Source organism: Scomber japonicus, chromosome 6, assembly GCF_027409825.1.
Source record: "Scomber japonicus isolate fScoJap1 chromosome 6, fScoJap1.pri, whole genome shotgun sequence".
NCBI lineage: Eukaryota > Metazoa > Chordata > Actinopteri > Scombriformes > Scombridae > Scomber > Scomber japonicus.
Window position 1 is genome coordinate 16,215,606 of NC_070583.1, and position 22,724 is coordinate 16,238,329.

General features: G+C 40.3%; 3 protein-coding genes across 3 annotated transcripts in view; 1 reads left to right on the forward strand and 2 right to left on the reverse strand.

The window, feature by feature from the left end:
• Window positions 1-9,660, forward strand: part of gdpd5b (glycerophosphodiester phosphodiesterase domain containing 5b) — a 48,850-nt gene extending 39,190 nt beyond the window's left edge. Inside the window, exons 9-16 of the mRNA XM_053320669.1 lie at window positions 101-183; window positions 1,859-2,009; window positions 3,111-3,332; window positions 3,648-3,805; window positions 3,917-4,064; window positions 5,006-5,088; window positions 7,371-7,483; window positions 8,277-9,660. Coding sequence (XP_053176644.1) covers window positions 101-183; window positions 1,859-2,009; window positions 3,111-3,332; window positions 3,648-3,805; window positions 3,917-4,064; window positions 5,006-5,088; window positions 7,371-7,483; window positions 8,277-8,362 — 1,044 coding nt within the window. The 3' untranslated portion in view covers window positions 8,363-9,660. The remainder of the gene's footprint in view (window positions 1-100; window positions 184-1,858; window positions 2,010-3,110; window positions 3,333-3,647; window positions 3,806-3,916; window positions 4,065-5,005; window positions 5,089-7,370; window positions 7,484-8,276) is intronic.
• Window positions 9,661-9,912: 252 nt separating this feature from the next.
• On the reverse strand, window positions 9,913-14,099 carry hspa13 (heat shock protein 70 family, member 13). Its single transcript, XM_053320671.1, has 5 exons — window positions 13,981-14,099; window positions 13,532-13,872; window positions 12,821-13,034; window positions 12,504-12,671; window positions 9,913-12,267 (listed from the first exon to the last, which is right to left on the reverse strand). Exons 1-5 carry the CDS (start codon window positions 14,003-14,005, stop codon window positions 11,687-11,689), a joined length of 1,329 nt encoding a protein of 442 aa, XP_053176646.1. The 5' UTR covers window positions 14,006-14,099; the 3' UTR covers window positions 9,913-11,686.
• An 837-nt stretch (window positions 14,100-14,936) lies between these two features.
• Window positions 14,937-21,646, reverse strand: samsn1a (SAM domain, SH3 domain and nuclear localisation signals 1a). Its single transcript, XM_053320829.1, has 8 exons — window positions 21,498-21,646; window positions 19,773-19,853; window positions 19,253-19,381; window positions 18,468-18,585; window positions 18,180-18,331; window positions 17,769-17,978; window positions 17,236-17,383; window positions 14,937-15,888 (listed from the first exon to the last, which is right to left on the reverse strand). The coding sequence occupies exons 1-8, from the start codon at window positions 21,552-21,554 to the stop codon at window positions 15,734-15,736; spliced, it is 1,050 nt and encodes a 349-aa protein (XP_053176804.1). The 5' UTR covers window positions 21,555-21,646; the 3' UTR covers window positions 14,937-15,733.
• Between the last annotated feature and the right edge of the window lie 1,078 nt (window positions 21,647-22,724).

Genomic DNA, 22,724 nt, shown 5'->3' on the forward strand with positions numbered 1-22,724 from the left:
GTTTTACTTCCAGATAAAATAAAGTCACCTGTTCAGTACAGGAGAACAAACAAGTATTGACCCCATATGTGTCTTTTGTACTGTATCTGTGTGTTTACAGCTCGCTCCAGAGAACACACTGTGGTCCTTCCAGCGAGCTCTGCAGATGAACACCACAGGGTTGGAGGCTGACGTAGCTATCAGGTACACACACACTCAAACACAAGTACACGATCAATACAGCAAAGCGGTGAAGCCAAACAAAACAGCGGTTATTTATTCTCTAGATTTTTCTTCACTGTTTGGTTTCCTTTCATTAGTAACCAAAACACTTTTTCCCAAAATATGCAAATAGCAGAATTGGCTGGGCCACATATTCAAGTTACCAATGAAAACACAATGTCACCAAGCATAAATATTATGCGAGAAAATATAAATTATCAAAATTATATTGCATGGGACAAACACTTCTATAATCTTAACACATAGTTTGCAACAATATTATTCCAGAATGAGTAAGTAACAAATTCAACACATACTCAGGACACTTAACTACATCAGTAACATGAGCGTAGCACTGAGCAGGCTGAAGTGATGCAACAGCAGATTACTAGATGGAGGCATGACATCATCAACGTAATGGGAGGTGACAGGCTGAGCTCACAGACACTTGGAGGAAGAGAAAGGGATGTGGGGAGGGTGGATACAGCGTTTGTGTGATGGATGGGAGTCTCTTTGCATAGTGCAGGGTGTGTGTGTTTGTGTGTTGGGGCCCTTTTGGTGGCAAGTGTTTGTTCAGGTAATTAATTAGAAATTATTTTTCTGTATTAGCAACCACGTTTTTGTTTGTGTGTGTCTGTGTCTGTGTGTGGTTACTTTGAGGGACAAATTTCAGACAGAGGACCAATTAATTGGGGACATTTTGTGCAACTGGTGACAAAAGCTGTGTCCCCAACTGGAAAAGGTTGACTTTTGGGTCAGTGGTTATGGATAGGGTGATGGTAAGCCTCCTAGAAATTAATGTGAGTCGATGTAATGTCCCCAAAAGTGACCTCGGAGAGTGTGTGTGTGTGTGTGTGTGTGTGTGTGTGTGACCTGTACAGTCCTAAGAGAGGTGAATGGCTGTGCAATTGGTGCACGCCGCTGACAAGTGTGCTCCTGCCTGTGCTGAGTAATTACACTTGATGACAGCCAGAGCGACAGTGAGTGTGTGTCCGTCCTCAAACCAGACGCACACACACACAGACACAGGAAAACCATTCTTCTTCAGCAGAATTTGAATAGCAAATAATGAAAAATCTATGAGCTTTTTCTCGCTTTTAAGGGATAATACACTAATGTTCACATTAAAAAAAGGAAGTCATTTGCTAGTCAAATGTTAAGCAGCAGCATTTTACAAAACCTCACGTCTCCTTTGCTCTTCTTTTATACTGTTGTATGATATGATTTCAAGAGTTTAGCCTCGAACCAAGTGCTGTCTCTTTGGCTCTTATCTGACTCTTCATTTTAAAAGCATTTACCCCTGATGGCTTTAAATGTGAGAAAAAAGATAGATGGTGGTCCTCCTTTTCTGATGTCTTTTTTTTTAAGTACAAATGGCAGCTCATAATTTGCGTGATAAGGGGGGAAATCCTTCTTCTGTATGTGATGATGGTATAGTTTGTACAGATGAACACTATAGCCATCTTATTAATGTCTAACAAAAATGATCATGCACTTGTAATTTAAGCATTCATGTTATTAAAGGGATAATCCTTGACATTAAAAAAACATCTGGCCAATCAGAATCAAGCATCAGAGAGGAACTGTTATATATTGTTATAACTGTCTATATAATGCAGAGAATTTAAACATTATTCTAATTTTAATCAATCAATAGTATGGACGGAGTGCCTTTCCTGATGCACGACCACACCCTCCGGAGGACCACTGACATTGAGGACATTTTCCCAGACAGGCACATGAATGATGCTTCTTTCTTCAACTGGACAGATCTGCAGCAGCTCAACGCAGGACAATGGTTCCTCAAGGTAGAACCTTAATGGACAGCTGCAGTTGTGCCGCAGCCATGTGGGTTAAAGGTCACATTGTTCACTACTGAATTTTGTCCTTGCTCATTGACCCTTAGTGACATCCTCACGTCTCATCAATGTGGATACTGTAGACATCCTCTCCTGTATGCAGGCAGATGAGTGCTTTAACAAAATTGAGTTTGTTTCAATGAGCTTGAAGTGTTAGACTAGTGCGCCACACTGTCCAAACAAACCACGAGACTCCTAACAAATTCATCTTTGCTGCCTCGATGCAGATGATACTGCAGCATCGAGAAACAACCCACTGCATAGTTCCGTCCTTATGTAACTGTATTAACATTTTGCTATTACCTGCAGATTTTGAAACAGTATTAATCTTCACTTTCTGAAACTTGGAGAATATATAAATTTGGTGCAAGATGCCTTGACGTAGTTGCTTTGATTTTTGCTGCACTGTGCTACTTTGCTATGTTCCACTTAATCCTTCTACAGTCAAATAGTTTAACTGTGTGATTTCTCCTTGCTCATACTACTGTGGAAAGTATTTCTACATGCAATTGTCTAAATGTTTTCACTAACAGAGAAGTTTTTTTGCTAAAGAGCCTTGACTGTTGAGCTATCACTGTGTCAGTATTTGTTTGACTCTGCATTACTTCCGCCACTCTCCCCCACAGTCTATTTACATTGCTTGTACGCACTTTGTGGCTAGATTGCATTCCAAGGAATGTCAGATTTCTACATGCCCACATATTTCAAATGATGACAAGTTTTTTTAGTCAGTAAAGTGAAGTGAAGCACATCATAGAAGCCCTAAATAAGAAGCATCTGATCTTCTTCTCCAGTGTGAGGGATTGAGGGAGCAGCAAAGCGAGAAAAAATGTGGAAGAAAGACATACCACAGTTTTTATTTCCTGTAGGCGTTGTCCAAATCCTCTAGACAACACTGAGATGTATGCTATTAATAGAGTGCCTATTAGGATTATGGATAAATGCAGGTTTCTCTACATGTTTCCAAAAACAGAAATGAGCGTGTTTACATTACCATGTTTAAATATCTCCTTGCTCTTAGTCCTCACACATTTTGTCCCTGTGCTTCAGGATGACCCCTTCTGGACAGTGCGCACCCTGTCCCGGCAAGAGAAGGATCTGATAGCCAACCAGAGTGTGTGCAGCCTGGAGCAGCTTCTAAAGCTGGCCTCCTATCACAACAGCACAGTGGTGTTCAGGCTGAGGAGACCTCCTCCAGAGCACCCCTGCTACGACAGCTGGATCAATGATACACTGCAGGCTGTGCAGCAATCGGGGGTTCCTCAGAGCCTGGTGAGGGTCCTGGAATCACATGTTAATATCGGCCCAATCAGCATCATATGTATCTTCAGTCTCACTGCAGCTGTATGGCTTAAAATGTGAATTAATGTGAATAGAATTTCAAGGATTAGTGAATTAATTGATTAGTTGTTTTGAATATTTCATTAACTAAATTATTACTTAGTTAATTGAGAAAATAATCTGCAGATTAAGCAATAATGAAAATGATTAGTTTGTTGTTTTAGTTGTAGCCCTAAAAATAAAAATGACTATATAAATTCATGTTGCAGTTTCACTCTATTGCTATTGCTATAACTTGCTGTGTAGGTGATGTGGACTCCAGATGAGCACAGAGCTCAGGTGAGACAGCTGGCACCTGGTCTGATCCAGACCTCAGTGGAGAAACTGAGTCCTCAAAGTCTCGAAGAGTACGGCATCAGCAGGTTGCTGCTCAGATACAACCAGGCCAGCACAGAAGAAATCAGGTAGGAACAAACACCTGACAAAGAAATAAAAAAAACACACATACACATTTCAGACTGTCATCTTAACACATGGATTTATATTTATGTTTGAATGTGGGCAATCGCTTTCAGAAACTTCACCCACAACGACATCAACCTCACCCTCTACACCGTTAACGAGCCCTGGCTGTACTCGGTGCTCTGGTGCAGCGACGTGTCGTCTGTCTCTTCTGAGGCCCCACAAATCCTCAAAAAGGTGCCTTACCCCGTCTGGCTCATGGTAAGGACAGCAATGTTTTTCTTGATAAAGTTTCTGCTTTTCAACTTTTCTAATCAGCCATCATGAATTGTATTTATTACTTCATTTAAATTGATTGTGTTTAACATTAAAGTGCCAAACTCTGTAGTGTTTTATAAGCTACATCTGTGAAAGGTGTATTTTGTACTTAGTGCTAATTTTCAAAGCTACGAAGTCCCACTTTTACCTGTCTCCTTCCCTTCATCTGCGTCTCCTCTGCATGACTGAACTTCATTTTAACAGGTGATATCAACAAGGGATCCCAGCTTTCATCTAAGCTCATCTACTCACTTTATTTCCTGCACTGAGCACGGTGTCCTACTTTTTATTTTTTGCTTTCATCTGAAGTCCCAGCACAATGACAGAATGACGCGCATTGTCACTGTAGTGTATCCTGTAGTGTATGACACAGTTTTCTATTGCATTTGTGTTGTTGAAACCTCTCTACATGGGTAGCACCCACACTGTGCCTCTGCAGTGTCTTTTCACCTGCCACCTCTCCCTGTCTGTGCAGCCATATGGGAGCTACACATGACATGTGGTCGTGACCCCGGCACCCCTGCACTGGTTCAGGGAGAGTTCAGGCTGCCGTGGCATCTGCTTTTACTGTTGCGTGTTAGAGTTGTGCTATTATATTAATGGATTATTATTTATTAATAATAGATGAAATTGTCAGTCTGTGTATATCAGTGTGTAGATCATTGTAAGATGGTTTGGATGTTGCCGCTCACATTGTATTGTTGACATGTAGCACCACCCAGTGGTGGATCCTGTCATAACACTGTTCAAGACAAAACTCAGACATGGTGTGTGTGTGTGTGTGTGTGTGTGTGTGTGTGTGTGTGTGTGTGTGTGTGTGTGTGTGTGTGTGTGTGTGTGTGTGTGTGTGTGTGTGTGTGTGTGTGTGTGTGTGTGTTTTCCAGAGCCCAGATGAATACCGCCTGGTGTGGGTGTCTGCAGACCTCGTCTCCTTTGCTGTAGTGATAGGAATATTCATTTTCCAGAAGTAAGTGCACTCACTCACACTCACACACACAGTGAGCACTTACACAAGAGTTAATGTTTCTCCATTTTTCTACCTGTGTATAAGGAAGACAGTTGTTTGTTTCCTTGTTGTGCTCTTTCACACTCCAACACACATGACAGCATATTGATAATTACTGCATTTCTCATTGAATTGATTGTGTCACACTCTTGTTGTCAGTATCCTGTCAGTGACAGCTCATACATAATCATGCTGCTTTATGCTGTAATAACTTTGTTTAATGATTCTGTCATTATTGACTTCAAGATTATTATTCTTATGTGTTTTTTCTAAACTGTTATGATGTATTGTTGTTGTCCTCTTCAACTAGTGGTGACAGAGAAGATGTGTGTTGTATGAGCACGTCTTCTTTTAGCTAAAGTCCGTCATACTGCTGCACTATTTCTCTTCCTCTGTTAGAGAGTGTGGTTTTGTTTATTTCTGTGACTCCAGAGACAGATGGCCTGTCCTCCTGCTGTCTCCATGAAGGAGGGCAATGATCTTCTTTTTTTTTTTTTCTTTCTTTTTACGGCCCGGTGCGGCTTTGCTCTGCTTAGCCGAGCTCTTCAATAGCTTTTGCTGGCTTTTAAACTGACCTCTCTTTGTCTCCTGCCTTCTTTTGTCCTTTTTTTGTCCTTCCACCTCTTCCTCGTCCTCTTCTTCCTCTGCCTGATGTGCATGCTCTTCTCCTTCTGCTGCATTCTGGCATCTTCTCTCAGCTATCACATGATCAGGTAACTGGGTCACCTCTTCTGACCCGCACTCTCCTCTCCTTTCACCCTCTCTGTCTTTCACTGTCTTTATCCATCCTTCTCTCTGATCTCGATCGAGACACCTTTTTGCCATTCTTTCTCTACTTTTCTTTGTCTTCCTCTTTCTATTATATCTAACATCTGATCTCCATTAGTTTTTTTTTTCCTCTCTCCATCTAAACTTTGTCAGTCTCATTTCTCTCTATCTCACCTGAATCGTTGTACTGCACTGCTGCCACTTCTCCCTCTCTCTCCTCTAGAGGTAGGAGCTCACATCTTTATCTCAGTGGGCCAGAATGACTCTTCTCCACCCACACAGCACAACAGTATTAAATCACCAAAAAGCTTTAAAATTGATCATCTACTTAATTAAACAAAACAACTAATTGTCTAAAATGAACTCCAGATATGCATTCATCAGGGGAAGTGGCTCATGATTGGCTTTTATTGATGCTGGTGAACTCAAGTCTCTCTCCTTTGCATTTCTTTGTGCATTAGTCGAGGTTCATTGTGACTAATGCTCTTCAGTTTATTTAATTTAAATCTTGGCTGTTTTCATTAAAGACAGGATGCACTGATCCGCCTTGACTGATCAGTCGGTAGACAAATCTACAGAATAATCTTCTGTGTATTAAAACTGAATGCTGACCTTACATTCTTCTTCAAATGTTTCACAGAATAGAGCAAAATGTTCTGTACTTAAATTATATTTTAGTGCTCAGTTGATTATTTCAGAGGATATTTTCAGTAGTCGTACAATGAATGCAGGGAAAATACTTCACATTTGATTTATTAGCTCTATTCTATTTGTTATATTGAAATGTACACTACATGTTTGTGCTGTTCCAAGTGTCTCATTTGCAGCAGACTCTGTAATCATAATCTGACATATTTTGGCATCAGTTTTTTTTATAAAATCCCTCTGACCGATTAGACTACATGACCCATTTATTCACTTTTTGTTACTGTTATTAAATTGTGAAGTATTCAGAATTTTACCAAATAGAAAGTGTAAACTGGTCAAAGGGATTTTTCAAAACCCAGCAACCAAACATTTGTTCACTCATAATGGTTTCTAACTGATTTATAAAGCATTAGTCATTTCTATATTAACCGATTAATAAAGCCATTCGTTACAACTTATAAAACTTAAAAGTGGCGCCGTATTTTAGTGCTCATCTCAGATTTCTGTACAGTGAACACTTTAATATGATAAGAAGTAGATGTCCTGTTCAGTGCCAGCCTAAAACTGAGCTTAATATAAACCATATTGACCAATCAAACAACCGGAAACTTCAATTGAGGAATCAGATTGCTCAAATCAGCACTCCAATTAAATAAATTGTTACTATAATCGCCTTGAATAAAACATCTCAACACACACATACAGCTCCATCACCTCTGTATGAAAATTCAAATCTGATCCACCACAGTGAGAGTAGAGGCAGCAGTATTTATGTATATCCTTTCCTGTCTTGTGGTGGTTTCTGACCTATCATGTGACCCTGGCAGGTATCGGATGAGCGGCATGCGCAGCTACAACCCTGAACAGATCATGCTCAGCGCCGCCGTCAGGAGGTCGAGCAGAGACATCAACGTCATGAAGGAGAAACTGATCTTCTCTGGTAAGGCGCTCACACCCGCACCAGACGGACACGTACTGGTTTTGCCGGCTCTTGTATGTTTCGTATTTAGCGTGATCTTGTTGTCGTAAGTTTGAGCTCCTCTCACAGTATTTTACCTTTTTATTTTACTTTATTGTTACATAATTTCACTAAGAAACTAGCCATTTTGAGTTTCAGGTGCCCGACTAGCATGTTACTTCCCAGCATGCATCTCTCTGAGTGTCTGTGAATGTTCTCGCTCCTCCTCCTCCTCCTCCTCCTCCTCCTCTTCCTCTCATCCCTGTTGAAGGTCAACCCCAGTAGCGGCCTGCCTCCTCCATCTTTCGTGTGTGATGTGTCCATCCTGCCATCTTCTCCGCCATCAGTGAACCTATTCTTCTTTTAATTCCATGCATCCATTGCATCCCTCGTTACCCGCCGCCTCTGTGCCCACTTTGCCCCTCTCCCCTTCATCCATCCATCCATCCATGCATCCCTTCACGCACCTCACCTCCCCCCTCCACAATCCTCCCACTGGACACATGTGTAGGGGAGTTTATAGACGCCCCAGCCTGTCTAGGCAACCTCTAGTGCTGGGGGTCAAAGGTGAGTCTGACAGCTATAACAAAGCAGAGAGTTAGTAGCTGTTATAATCAACAATCAATAATCAATAATCAATAATCAATCATATTCTCACTCATTGATTTTTTTCACTCAATTCTTTCATCTTTTTTTATTTTGTGACTGGAAAAAAATGCAACGCCATCATCACACAGTACTGACTTTTGTTTTGCTATCTCTTGGCACCCTCTAGAGGTGGGTAATGGAGCTGGCAGTGCTGATGAGCTGTATGGGGACACTGGCTACAACTACTACACCAATCAGGGCATCAGCCAGTGATCGGCACTCAGCCTGTGAGAATCTGCTGTAGCAAGACGGAGACGCCAACAAGTCGGAGCATCCAGACAGCATGAAGTCTGTCCGTGCCGATGAACTGCAGGGACGCGCTGTCTCTGACGGAGAGGACAACCACCCAGTTGCTTTGTGTACATTGTGTAAATAACGCTTTGTTGTTTTTTGCTTGGTAGACATACTGTATATCACACGGGACTACAAGCACTTTTTATTGATGGAAGTCGTTCGCCAAATCCGTGGCCTCCTCTCTCACATCAAAATGTCCGAGAGCCCACCCCCCCCCCACCCAGTCTTCTCCTCCTACCTCCCCCACTTCTTTTTGAACACGAGTTTCCACGTTCTTTATTTTAAGCTAGTTTTCCAAAGCAGTTCCCTCTTTTTAAAGAACTGTAAAAGATATTCTTCTCTTAGCAGACGAATTTGTTTTTTCAAACTAGACTTTATTCCAGCATGATATAAAAAGGCTTTTATGCTCCTGCCTTCTGTCAGCACTCCACTGTGCTGTTGTGCATAATAGTACTAACATGAGTATTTATATTTAAAGAGGAAAAACAAACAAAAACGTGTACAAGCTGTTTACAGAAGTCCTGCCTTCTCCTCTCAGTGAGATATTCACATGGTGTATGTAAGATAATGATTTTGATAGAGGCTGAACGGCCCCCCTCCTGCTCTACTTCTGATCGCTGCATGTGACAGTTATGATCATATGAAATGACTTGTGTGAGCTGTGCTCCCAGTGCAACCAGAAGAACTTGTGAAAATGTGTTGGGTTTTTTTGGGTGGGTGATGATTTGTGCTGTCTTTTATTGGTTTATGTAAATGTGGTTGGACTTGTTTCTTCTTTTTTTTAAAGATGTGTACAGTTTGTGTGTATCCTGGCTGGGTATATATATATATATATTCCACCTTGTGTGCAGTGCTGCAGTATGTTGAGTGTGTTATATTGTACATAAAAGTTGAAATAATGTTTGAGACGCTCCAGCCAATTAAAGGATGACATTTAAACAATGTGAGAGTTAATTAACAATAGCAATAGTCAGGGTCTTTTACACAGCCTCTGAATTGCAGTCAAGTATGTGCTTATTTTAGTGTTGACAAAACAAATTGCACCACGGTTGGCTGCTGGTGTAAAAGTGAAAGGTCAATGAAGTGGGTGCTAAATGTGAAAATGAAGCCGTAAGCTAATTGAAGGGACACTACGTGTCACAACAGGGTCAACAGATTGCCTTTTTGTGTTTATTTTCTTTCCTTGGGTATTACTGTGCCTCAGAAGTAAACATTAAAAAATCTTCTAATGCAAGTTTTTCTTCTACTGTTCTGGTTATTCTTGTAGAATATTCAAAAGGTTTTCATGCTCAAGAAACCGAAACCATGTAAATGTATGTGAATCATCATGTTTTCCTGTTTGAAAGGGTTAGATTTTCAGGAGACTACAGTATAACATTTTGGGGTTCACTGTTCTGCATGAGGACATGTGTACAGGAGTCAGGGTTCCAGACCACAAAATGTTCCTCCAAAATAAACAAGACAGCAGAGAAGTTGAGAAGCAGAATTTTAATAGGCTTAATAGCAGGTCCAAAGAGTTAAACTTCCTCATGGTTTTTTTTTTTTTAAGGTGGCTAGACTCTGACAATGAATAAACCTTGCGATACAAAAATAGATTCTAGTCACATGGGGTGTTTTCTCCCCATTTCCACAGACTGATTTGTACAGTATGAAAGGCAAACAAATGAGCTTCAGCTGAACTGAATGCTCAATTACATGAAGATATCAGTTCCAACATGAGAAATTCCTCATTTGAAAGAAGTAGAAGTACATCTACTCATCTATCATGTTTGGTAAAAACAACAAGTGACACTTTTAATGGAATGTAGATACTTTGAGTTCTTGGTTGAAAATAGATGCTTTCAGACATATACACACACATCTGGGTTTAATGTTCTCTAATGAACAAAGAGACTTTTTGGAATAGAAATGGAAATTAACTTCTATACTGTTCTCTGAACAGCATTTGTCCACCAACACATGAGTAAGTGAACAAGTCTGTCAACCACAAAGTAAACTGTACATCCGGTCCATAGAACATCCTGAATGTGACAGTAACACAATTCTTAATATCAAATACACAAAGGCACCTGGAAGCAAAAGCTTTGGTCCTTCTGTGAGACGTCCAGAGTCGACCTTCTCCACCTCCGGCAGCATAAGCACACTTGCTTTTATTTAACCTTTGATATGCTGCACAAATGTTTGAAGCGAGTGAGTCATTTGCCATTAAAATGACACATGAACACACTATTGCACAAAAAAATGTGTAGTTGGCCAACAAGTGGAAATCCACAAAGTGCTGAGTGCACCTCCCTCTGTCTGAGGCAAATAATCTGGATTCAGTGTAATGGAGGGATAATGCTAAATGATTACAGAGTTACAGTACTGTGTGAACATTAAGGCTTTCCCCAACACGCACCATCATCTGTTCTGCACCTCATCAGAATATCTTATTTATGAGGCGAGAAGTCTATATTGCAATGCATGTGTTTTAAATTAACTGTGCATATATTGACACTTAGGTCTCAAGTGACCTCTAGTGGACATAAAGTCACCTCAGTCACATGGACCTGGATTACAGTCTCAGTCTTGCAGTAGTTCACCTCTACGCTTCAATTTCAACAATATAGCAGCTTTCTGAAAAGGCACAAGCACACTGTGTGTTAACCTTTGATAGAAAGATGTACAATACATTAAAGGCCTGCAAAACACCTGCACACATACTCACACACACACACACACACACTCACAAACAGCCATACAGTTAACGGGAATAAATAAATAAATAGCTGAAGATGTACTGGCTAGGTTTGAAGTCCTCATAAAGAGTGGCTGTTCCCTGAATTCAACATCACTGAAGGATTTCATTATCTATGATGCGTCTCATTCACATTTCATCATGATTTCACTCTGTTATATCTCCTGAAGGTTCGAGCGTAACAAAAGCAGCTGTCACTTTAAGAATGGAAACAGGACTGTTCACCTCTGAAGACTTTATCTCTAAGTTTAAATATGTGGGGGGATTTTTGTTACCACCATCTTTTACTAACAATGAAAAATATGATAAGACTTCAAAGTTTTGACAGTGGAAAAACTTAACGGTCTTGTTCATGCAGATGACTGTGCGGTGGTGGTGACAGTTTCTTTTGTCACGTACTTCTCATCTCAGCAGATACATGATGCACATTAAAGAAGCATGAAACAGTTAGAAATCAGTGGTGAGTCTCTGTAACATCCTGTTGATCTCAATAAATAAACTTTAAATTAGCTGAAGTTCGTCTTGCGTAAGTGTCTGTTGGGGATTTCTATAGCACTGACTTGTAATGGCCAGGAGCCGCCCATGATACCAGCCTGGATGGCCACGCCTGTAACCACAGCCAGGTCAGGGTCCACTGATGTGTTCGGCTCCTTCCCAAAATACTCGCTGATCAGCCTCCTGATGCGGGGTATCCTGGTGGACCCTCCAACCAGCACAATCTCATCCACCTCCTCTTTCTGCAAGTGGCCTTCGGCTAACACGGTCTCGATGGGAGCCAGTATCTTCTGGAACAGGTCTTCGTTAAGCTTCTCGAAGAGCTCGCGAGTGATCACAGACTGGAAGAGAACTGGTGCTGGAGCGGAGCCCTCAGGTGACTTGGAGCCATCGTGGGTGTGGAGGTGCAGGCGCACCCTGATGGAGGCACTGGGTTGGAGGGTGAGATTGAGCTTGGCCGCCTCCACAACCTGGCGGAGGCGGTGGATGTCTTCTTTGAGAGTGACAGGGACACCAAACTCCTGCTGGACTCGCTCTGTGGTGTACTGGAGCATCCTCTGGCTGAAGTCCTGACCTCCCAGCTTGTTGTTTCCTGTAGAAAAATACTTAGGATGAGTCCTCTGTTCAGTTCAGCAGCAAAAGCTCTAATTCAGACAAAAGCTGCAGGATACAGACATTAAAAATGAGCCAGATTATTGGATAGAGATATTAGACAGCTGCTCTTTCTGTGATGTAGACCTATAAACTACTATTGAGTCCACTTCAGGAAGAAGAGCAATGGTCTCATCACGCCTCTTCTTATATTACTAAAGCTGTGAAACACGTTACCTGCCATGGCTCTGGTGAGGAACATGCCTCCCTGTTTGTTGAGCAGAGACACGTCCAGGGTTCCTCCTCCGAGATCCACCACCAGCACATTGAACACATCAACCTTGTGAAGGCCGTACGCCATGGCTGCAGCTGTGGGCTCATTGATCACTCGCAGGATCTCCAAGCCTGCAAGACAAGGTCACAGTAAAGCTGCTTCATTTAATGTTTTTGAGGAAGAAAAAAAGCTTCAATGGAGGGAGTTTTTAAACCCAGCTAACTGTTGCGCACCTTTGCCAAGACATTAAATGTCAGCTTCACATAATTAGCAAACTGACCAGCGAGGTTGGCGGCTCTGACTGTGTAGTTCCTCTGTCTCTCGTCAAACTCTGCGGGCACTGAGATGACGGCCTTCTGGATGGGCACGCCCAGCTGTTGCTCGGCCATCTTCTTCATTTTCAGCAGCAGCCTGGAGCCGATGAACTCTGGGCTCACCGTGAAGGTCTGGTTGGTGGAGATCACGAACTCTGCACTTCCATTGTTGTTCATCACCTGGAAGAGAGCGACAGAGAGGGAGGGAGAGCATGAGTGAGGACGGAGATTTTAAAGGTGGATTAGTTCAGAGATTCCCAACCTGAGAGACTTGTGAAAGACTGTGGAAAAATGTGGAAATATGATTTACAATATAGGTTTATTAAAGGGAAAATAAACACACAGGCTTTGGTATAGTCTTTGTTTTTTAATATATTTATACCTGCCAAATCTGGACTAGATTATTATTAGTAAGGTTTGACAAGTGTAAGTATATTGGTTTGTGGATCTGGTCTAATGCTGACGTGGATGGAGAAATATCAGTGAAATCGCGTTTTTCCTATTCCTATTTTTATAAACAAAATAAAGGTTTCACAAATCTGTTAAGAGCGTTTGGGGTTTTTTTTTGTAACGATGTCTAACACTTTCATAGATGTAAGTGAAGAAAAATGGAGAATCAGCCACTAAACGTCATGACATATGTTTCTCTTAACCCTGAATCGTAGGATATGACCCACCTTGAACGGGTACCGGGCGCTCTCCTGCTCCAGGACCTCCGGCTCAAATATCTTCCCGATGAACCTCTTGGCATCGTATACGGTGTTTTGGGGGTTGGTGTCTGCCAGCTCCACGGCTTCATGTCCGGCCAGCACCGCAGTGGTCGTGAAGGAGACGGTGCTGGGGATGCTCTTCCTCCCCTCTTCATCTGCTATCACCTCTACGTCTCCCCTACCCGGGAGGAAGACACCCACCGAGCAGAAAGTGGTGCCCAGGTCCAGGCCGATCACTTTGGGTTTGGGGGGAGGTAAAAACTGCTGCCCCAGATAACCCGCCAGGAACAAGGCCAGGATCACTGAACCTGAGAAAACACGAGTATGGACAGGTAGACCGAACCGCTCAGTGTTAGCTCAGATTAGCATCCCTTTACCGGTGAATAACTTTTAAATATACAAATATTTCAACTTACCAATCATAGACATTTCTCCCGCCATTCCCACACACTCTAGATAAATCACCCACCACTTCAAAAAACACTAAATGTCGGTAAAAAGCTCAACTTTCTATTAAATGATGCCCAGCTCTGACAGCTAGTGATGCGGTATAGAGCAACAACTACACGTCAACATTGTATGACTGTCTGCGGTGCATGCTGGGTAATGTAGTTAACGGGAGATAGCGTCTGCGCCACGGATGGTGCAGCAGATGTTAGCTTTGTACTACAATTCCCATGAACGCCAGCGACACGAAGCACGAAACGAAAATATCGTGACGTAGCTCTGGTTTTCAGCCAATCAGGTAGAGCCCTATGGTAGAAGAGCAGAGCAAGAGCAGCCGAGGTTAAAAAAATACAAATGAATAAAAAAAAATTACATTAAATGATATACATAATGAATAAAGTTTTATTTTATTCATAGTTATTTAGGTATCAATCACTATATCAATGGACAGTAATAGAATAGAAAAACAACAATAAGAAAAAGAATAGAGAACAACGTTGACGTTTACTGGAAGCAGTGCTGATTGTACAGTCTGACAGCTGCAGGGAGGAAGGACCTGCGATATCGCTCCTTCACACATTTTGGATGATTTTACCTATTTAAAATGTAAAAAGTAATGTAACTATTTTAATTATTTAATTAAAGTGTTGTTACTTATTACATTTGGTTACCTTTACTCTGGAAAACAGAAAAAAAATTACTCAGAAAAACAGAAATAAGTAGGCTAGCTGGAAAAACAGACCAAAAAATAAATTACTCAGAAAAACCGGATTTTTTTTTATTCAAGTGAATGCAATACGCTTCCGTACCTTTTGATTACTTTTCTAAAATTCTAACAAATGTCTAACAAATGTTTCAAAGAAAACAAAGAAAAAAAGAAAGGGGAAAAAATCGTGAAATAAATGATTATGACTGACAACCAAAATCTTATCTGTATTTCTTTAATTTTATTTACAAAAAGTTGTGAGAACAAATTAATACTGACTCGCATACAAACAGGGTCTCTCTCTCTCTCTCTCTCTCTCTCTCTCTCTCTCTCTCTCTCTTTCTCTCTCTCTATCTCTCTCTCACACACTCACACACACACACACACACACACACACACACACAGACACACACACACACAACCACATTCAGAAAATACACACACATTGTCCTGTACAGAATGCGTTATAGACAAGATTTGAAATTGCATGCTTCAGACTCAGATGCTATATTTCATAAACATCACACTTTACCAACATCACTGCATTCAAGGAAAAGAAAAAATGATGACACATGATGTTGAGCTGAGATTGTGCTGTGATGAGAAAGGTCTTACTGAGCTGAGATAAATAAAGGCGTTATATGCAGAAACACTGAACAATGATTGAGAATGAAATAAATACAAGTGGTCTTTTAACAATGAAATGTCACTTTTTCAACAACATAAAAATAAAACCTTCAGAAAATAAAACTTACAAGTTGATTATTATCTTGATAATGTAACAAATGGATAAGATGACATTCAGAGTAATGGTTGCTCATTAGCTGTACGTTCTCTCTACATGTATCGCACTGGTGTCTAGTTTTTCTACATTAGGAAAGTATGTGGCTAACCTGTCAAAATAAGGAACGTTCACATGACATTTCGACATTTTCCGAAAATTAAAAGACAAATTTTGAAACCACTTCCTTGACGTTGCTGTGAATGTCAAAGTATCTGTCTGACAAATGAGCACATTAAGAATCCACAGCGTCTGTGAGCTGCTCTGCGTCTTCTTTGCTGTCCGAGCATTCTGATGGGATGAAGCAGCCTGAGTCTCTGGGACAGTCACTGTCCTCCTCTTGTGCACTGTGGGAAGATTTGTGCTCCTCCGCATCTCTGACATCATCACCTGCAGACACAAAGGAAATGGAATTAATTCAAATGTCATAATATTACACTTTTCATGTTTCCAACCACATCAGTGATGTTGTGCCAAGTCAGATCACTGCCAACACGTGATTCAGTTGGCAGAAATTAACCCTCAATGATATGCCTTTGATGCTCTTTGACATTTAAATTATTTATTTTCTTTTTTCTGTGATAACAGGAAGGACTGTTTGCCAAATGAACCTAATACTAAAATAAGCTCTGCAGGTGTGACCCAGAAGCTGTGACATCCACTTCATGCTCTTGCAAAATAAGAAATATTGCACCATACTTTCTTTTTTCTACCTCACTGACAGAAGCTGTTAATCTTCACGTCCAGGTTGCCAAACAACTAACCTAATGGAGTTCAGCTACATTCAATTACTGGCATGTCATGTGAGTCAACAGGCTTGGCAGAGTCACACTGCAGCCGCTGCCATCTGTTTCACACTGTCACCCAAACAGAAACATGACAATGATCTGTAATTTGACTTGTACGTGTCTGCTTATGTAAAACACAGTAAAACACAAAGTGGCTGAAGAAAACTAAAAGTCATACTGTATTGTTCCCTCTTTACACTGGCAAATAGTTTTATCTTCATTCACCCAGGCCTGTGCAATAATGAGCCTTCGCGTGAAGACATCAGATTACTGAAACACCTTCTGCCCCCTTAAGCACTTTCTATCTGAGTAACAGGAAATCACTGATAAGCCTCTCACAGCACGCAGGATGTATTTCTACTCAGTGCAGCACAAACATGTCATCTAGATCATCTATTTTTAATTTTGAGTTAGCACATTTCAGTTCTTGCTTTAAATCAGTTGTGAATTCAAAAAAATTTCCAACTAAGTCTGTCATTGTTTTCATAGAGTTTATTCAGTAAAGTTTATTTCTGAGAAAGAATTTCATCTTGAAATATTAACCTTGGCTTATCTTTTTTTCTGTTTGTACCTCAATATTGTCATTAAAGCTACTTGGAAGGGATGAGTAGCCTACTAATTTTTGACTGGCTGATGATCACACTACTAACACAGATGTGTCACATTTAATCAGAATCAAACTAATTAGTCCCACATGGTGCCCGTAAGTTGTTACCACATGATTAGAGCAGGAAAAACACATAATAAATACAATGTTATTTTTTTACAATAAGAATTGATGTTGCAGTACATTACTTGATACTAGTCATGCATCGATACGTTTTGTTAAACATCACTGTTAGTAGTAATATAGATCTTTTTGTTATGTCACAGTAGGAAAAGTGCATGGAAGTAATAAAATGAATTACGGTTTAATGTTATTTAGCCGCTTCAGTTTCATGGTCGTCACCTTCTATGTAGCGGTACTCGGCAGCGGTGAGAAGCCTGTGTCTGTGCTCGGGGTCTTTGACGTTCAGCTCTATCAGGTGTTTTTCCTGGAGGTGCATCAGGTCTTCTACTGTCTGATAGCCATTTAGCAGCAAGGCAGAGGCATACTCCTGCAACAACAACAACAACAGCCCCTTCATCACAATCTACGTACATTCACATTCTCCTTTCATCTCTTAGGTTTCATAACTGGAGACCACAGAGAATTGCTGGTACTGTAGGGTAATTATGTTTCTAAAGTTGAGTTATTTAATTATAGCAAAATTGGTGGTCACATTTGCAGTGCAATCTTCCTTTTTTTCATATGTGGTATTTTCAGGCTGAAACTGAAAACATCACTTTTGCACATCATGTTTTTTTCACGTTTTAATTTCAAGACACCAAACAGATGAGTTAACAGAAAACATGTTCAGTGACTTCCTGTCTCATAAACTGTATTTCAAAAATTAAAAAAAAACAATGAGGTAATCTCAGGTCAGTGAATCTTGTCCTCACCTCCAGTTTTAGACGCTCCAGTAACTCCAACAGTGTTTTGGGTCGAGGTCTTTTGGACAGCTTCTGTTGTCTAATTTTAGGAACTTCTTCTTCTTCTTTTTCCACCAAAACATCAACGTAGATGAACTTGAAGTTGCCCACTTTGTTGTTTAGCATGCCTGTCCAGATGCCCATGGGAGGCTTGCTGATGATGTTGATGATGTCACCAACCTAGGACACAAATTATAGAAAATAGAATGAATCATGAACAAGAGCTGCTTATTTTCTTGCCATTTCAAATCCAACTGGGATGCTTAACTTTTGTCTTTCAAATCAGTACTATAGTTTATTGCTCAGAGCCTCAGCTGTGCTGGCCTTCTTGTTATTTCACTGTAAAACATATGCATACATTAATACCGTGTTGTATCTTACCTTCAGTTTGAGGGAGTCGGTGTCGTACGGGCTGGGGACGAAGTCTGTGTGGACGCGAGCACTGCCGCAGAACTGTCCCTGGTAGGAGCCGTCCTCCTCCAGCCTCAGACTGTCCCTCTGACCAGAACCATTGGACATGCTGGTCACACCACCTGCACCCACAAACACAACACAGCACAGTATGATTACACCATGTATGCACAACAGATCTGGTGATTGGCAAGTTATTTTAAAGTGATGTAACATGGTGAACGCTCAAAATAAAACAAGTGTCAGCAGCATCCTTACTAGATGAGCTCTGGCCACTGTAAAGACTCTCTAAGGAGTTGCTGGGCTTTGCAGTGTTTTTCTCAGCTGGAGGGCCACTCTCTGTCTCTGCCTCTGGGTCTTTATCTGTCTCATCACCCTGTGGGGAAGAAAACAAACAATGTACTATTTTAATTGAGAGGCATCTCATAAAGTGTGGGACAAAACATAATTGGTGTGACAATTATAATGGTGTGAAATGCAACAACTTTTACACTGAGTCTGTTTGAAAGTGAAAGACAACAAAAACAAACAGCTTCAAGTAGAGATGTAGGTTGTGAAAAGTACACAGCCCCAAAAAGTTTTGACTTATCTCTGCATCGCTGTTACAGTGAAACTGCATCAAGACACTTTTTGATGAAGATTAGAGTGAAGCGCTAGACGTCAACAGATTCAGAAAGAGCGTCATGTTTGAGGATGTGGGTTCACTCAGGGCATTCTTTAGAAACACATCCGTGGTTTGCAGTAACTAGGCTGATTGTCGGGGAGTCTGGACTTTTACGACGTGTTGCAGCTGTCGGGGGTTTTTTGATTATTTGTGCACACACATTGTTAATACAATATATAGAAATCTGTGCCATCAAATGATTACACTTTGACAACACCAGTTGCGTAATTGGGGACAAAATTAACTTTCCAATTGGTTCAGTGGTTAGGGTAAGAGTTAAGTTTGGGCAAGTAGTGGTTATGGTTGGAGTAAGCATGTAAATATCCCAAAAGTGGAAGAGTTATGATTGTGTGCGTGTGTGTATTTTCCAGTGACTCACCGTCTCCTCAGAGAAGGATTTGGCATGTTTTTTGCCCATTTTTCTGCGCATGGTCAGTGAAATTGCCTTCATCTTCTTCCCAAGTCCAGCTGATTTGTTTACGTCCGAACTCTCACACTCCTCTGTGAGCTGTGTACAACAGAAGTTGGTTTGTTTTGTTAGTTTTTGATCATTTTGGTGACAACTTTGTCTAAAATATGCTACCTCATTAATGTTTTGCACCACAAACATACAGTATTGTATTAAAGACAGTACATTTAGATTAAAGTTGCTCCATAAACACAAAATGCATGACTTCCTTTTTAGCTAAGGGATTTTCCTCAGATTAAATAGTTTTCTAGTGTCATACTTCATACTTGCAGCAACATTGGATGAGCATATCTATTTTCAGGCCTTTAAAAAGAGCCAAGCTGTAGCATCTCTATCCAATTACTTTGCAAATGTTTTATTATCTTGCAACTTTTATACAACAGGATGATTGACCATTTCTTTAAATATTAGCACAAACAAATCTACAAACCATAGTCGTCCCATTTTCTTCTGGTTTGGCTGGTGACGACTGATGTCTAAGACCTTCAAATCTGCCAAAGCTGGTGGAGCGCTGTGAGGTAGATTCAAAGACAAAGACAAACAATGTGATCAGGATCAAGACAACTGGCGACTGACAACTGTTTGTGTAGAAAGGTTTAACAGGATTACGTGGTATCAAGTCATTGTACTGGTGAATTCTTGTCTCAGTTGTCTCAAGGCTCAAAGATCCTTCAAAATCTGCAGTATCTAAAAATCTGACAATTCAGTTTTCCAGTGGATTCAACTGTCTATATCTGCCTGTATATATTGGTCTATCAAGCGAAGCCATAGAGTTCCTGTTTTTTCTGCTCACAGACAAAGGGAACTTCAGCCAACTACAAACACATACAGTATGTATATGTGGGTATACGGTTAATGCGTAGTGCTGAGATAGCTGTGACAGTTAAAGGACAGGTTAACAATTTTTTTAAGTATGTCTTGAAACAGCAGTCATACCCAAATGAAGAATACATTTTTTTTCAGACCATAATCATTCTTCCTGTTTATACTGACCATTAGAAGATCTCTTCATAATGCACTTATAGTTAAGTGATGGAAGCCAAAATCCAGAGTAGTCTTTCTGTACAAAAGTGTATTTAAAAGTTTATGTGAAGCTAAAGTGAAATTTCAGCCATCCAGTTTAGTAAAATTAAGATCTTCTTTCAACATTACAGTTGTTTTAAGGCCAGATTTTTGTTACTCTTCTTCCACCACGGCTCAACAAGAAAAAGCTGTCCAAGGGAATTTTATGCAAAAAAAAAAGGACTTTAGATGTGGCAGATATCTGCTTGATAGGACAGTCACACTTTTACACCATTAACGCCTTTTTGCACAAAATGACTATGTGGCCACACCATCGATTTTCAGCTTGAAGTGAGTAGTGTGTATGTATGTATATATGTATGTATGTGGTAAATGTGTGGTCACAGTTTTTTTCCCCCTTACTTGTCAGACATACAGTGCTGCAATGTAGTGCTCTGCTTGCTTTCCTTTCTCTTACCCCCACCCCCCCCTAATTTTTCATAAAACTAAAAGTCATTATAATCTCTCTTCAACCCCCCATCATCTCCACAGCAGAGCACCAAAATAATTATATAAATGAATAATCCCTGGAAATCCTGGTTAAATATGAGCTCCATACTCCGAGACAGCCCTCTGTGGATTGATTTAATGCAGCTTCTACTGCTTTGACATGCATTTTAGTCCACTGTTCACAAATGTAGCAGGACAATTGAAAGGTTTAATATTTAAAGACACTCTTTAACCTAATTTTAGTTTGTGTGTTACCATGTTGTTTGTGTATTTTATTGCTGTTGCTATTTGTCGATTCTACATTGTGAAAATTAATTTGGAAGATACATTGTACAGTAAATACTGTCAAGAGGACTACGTGTGGTAATCATTATTTTACAAAATGAGATTTCACCTTGTTCCATTTAATAAAAACACATTGTCAATGTTTCTTAAATATTATTATGCAGTCATTTCAGCCGCAACGTTTATAATTTGCACACAAGCTCTTCAGTACAATAGATGAACTGTCTTTCTCCATCTCTCTCTGTTGGTTCTTGAAGACATTTTTGAAATGACTGTGTCACATTTCTGCTTTTGCACATCTGCTTCCTAGAAAATGTCTATTTTCTATATTTAGATTTTTGTTTTAATTTTCACCTACCTTGGGTTTGTTGCTCTTTATTCTGTCTGACACATTGGAGGCAGTCCTGTGTAACATTTTCAGTTTTTTTTATTGTCAAATCTCTTGTCTTTGCTCTTCTGTATTTCACCTCTTGCTCCCCTGACCGTCAAGTGTTAACTAACACTGAGGCTGCCTGTGTGATGTGCTAGCTGGCCCACTTCCTTACAACGCACAGGATGTGAGGCAATTGACACTGGTCTCTTTGCAGAATTGCTTCTGAAAGGGAAAAATACAACTGCTTGAGTGTGCACTTTGTGGCTCGCTCATAAAAAACATCACTTCCTGGAAGAGTTGTTCAGTTTTATCCTTATGGTGTTTGTTATTTATAAGAAATGTGATATTTTGATGAAGGTGATCTTATTTCATAGCAGTTACTGTGTTGTATTTTTTTGGTTGATCTGCTCAGAGTTGGGCTGTAATGATACCAAAAGGAATATAAATCAATTAAATAACCACTAATATGAGTAATGTTGTGTCAGTAGACTTTCATCCACTTGAAAAAACAAATTATTATTATATGTGCCTAAAAACTTACAAGCTCTTGTTGTTATTTTATTTAATGGCTAAAATAGAGATAAATCATATAAAAATGATCAATCAAGTCAAGTCTAAGTGAAGCATTCCTCAAAATGTCCTTCTAGTAGCAATGAGGAACTGGATTTTGGTAAATGATACTGAAGCATTTATTCTTATGCATTTATTTCTTAATGTGGGGTGAATGCTTTTAAGGAAGTACTGAAGTATGACAGAGGAACAGCTGAAAAGTGGCAACTTTGTTGTGTTGAAATACTTTCCGGTTTATTTCTGCTCTCAGTATGGAAGTGCATATATTTCACTTTAAATATATATATGCTGAGAGTGTACTTCTAAGTCTGTACAAGAGATACTTGAATGTGAAAAACATAAATAAAATAACCTCTGGTCACCTTCTCACAAAAACCAGCCCTCCACAGTTAATCTGGGAGCGTGAGGCAGTAACTCACGCAGGATCCAAATGTGATCGGATCCTCACATCGCTCTGACGTTGCCATATGGGGATTTGCCACAGTGTTTACATTGCGAGGGGTTTTCAATCGGTCAATAGAAAAGGAAATTCTACAGACAAAACCGTTGCCTAATCCCACTGCTTGCAATCAACTGGAAACTCCTGTCAAGCCAGATTATTACTTCAGATGCTCCTGACTCTTCGGAGAGGCAGTTGTTCAT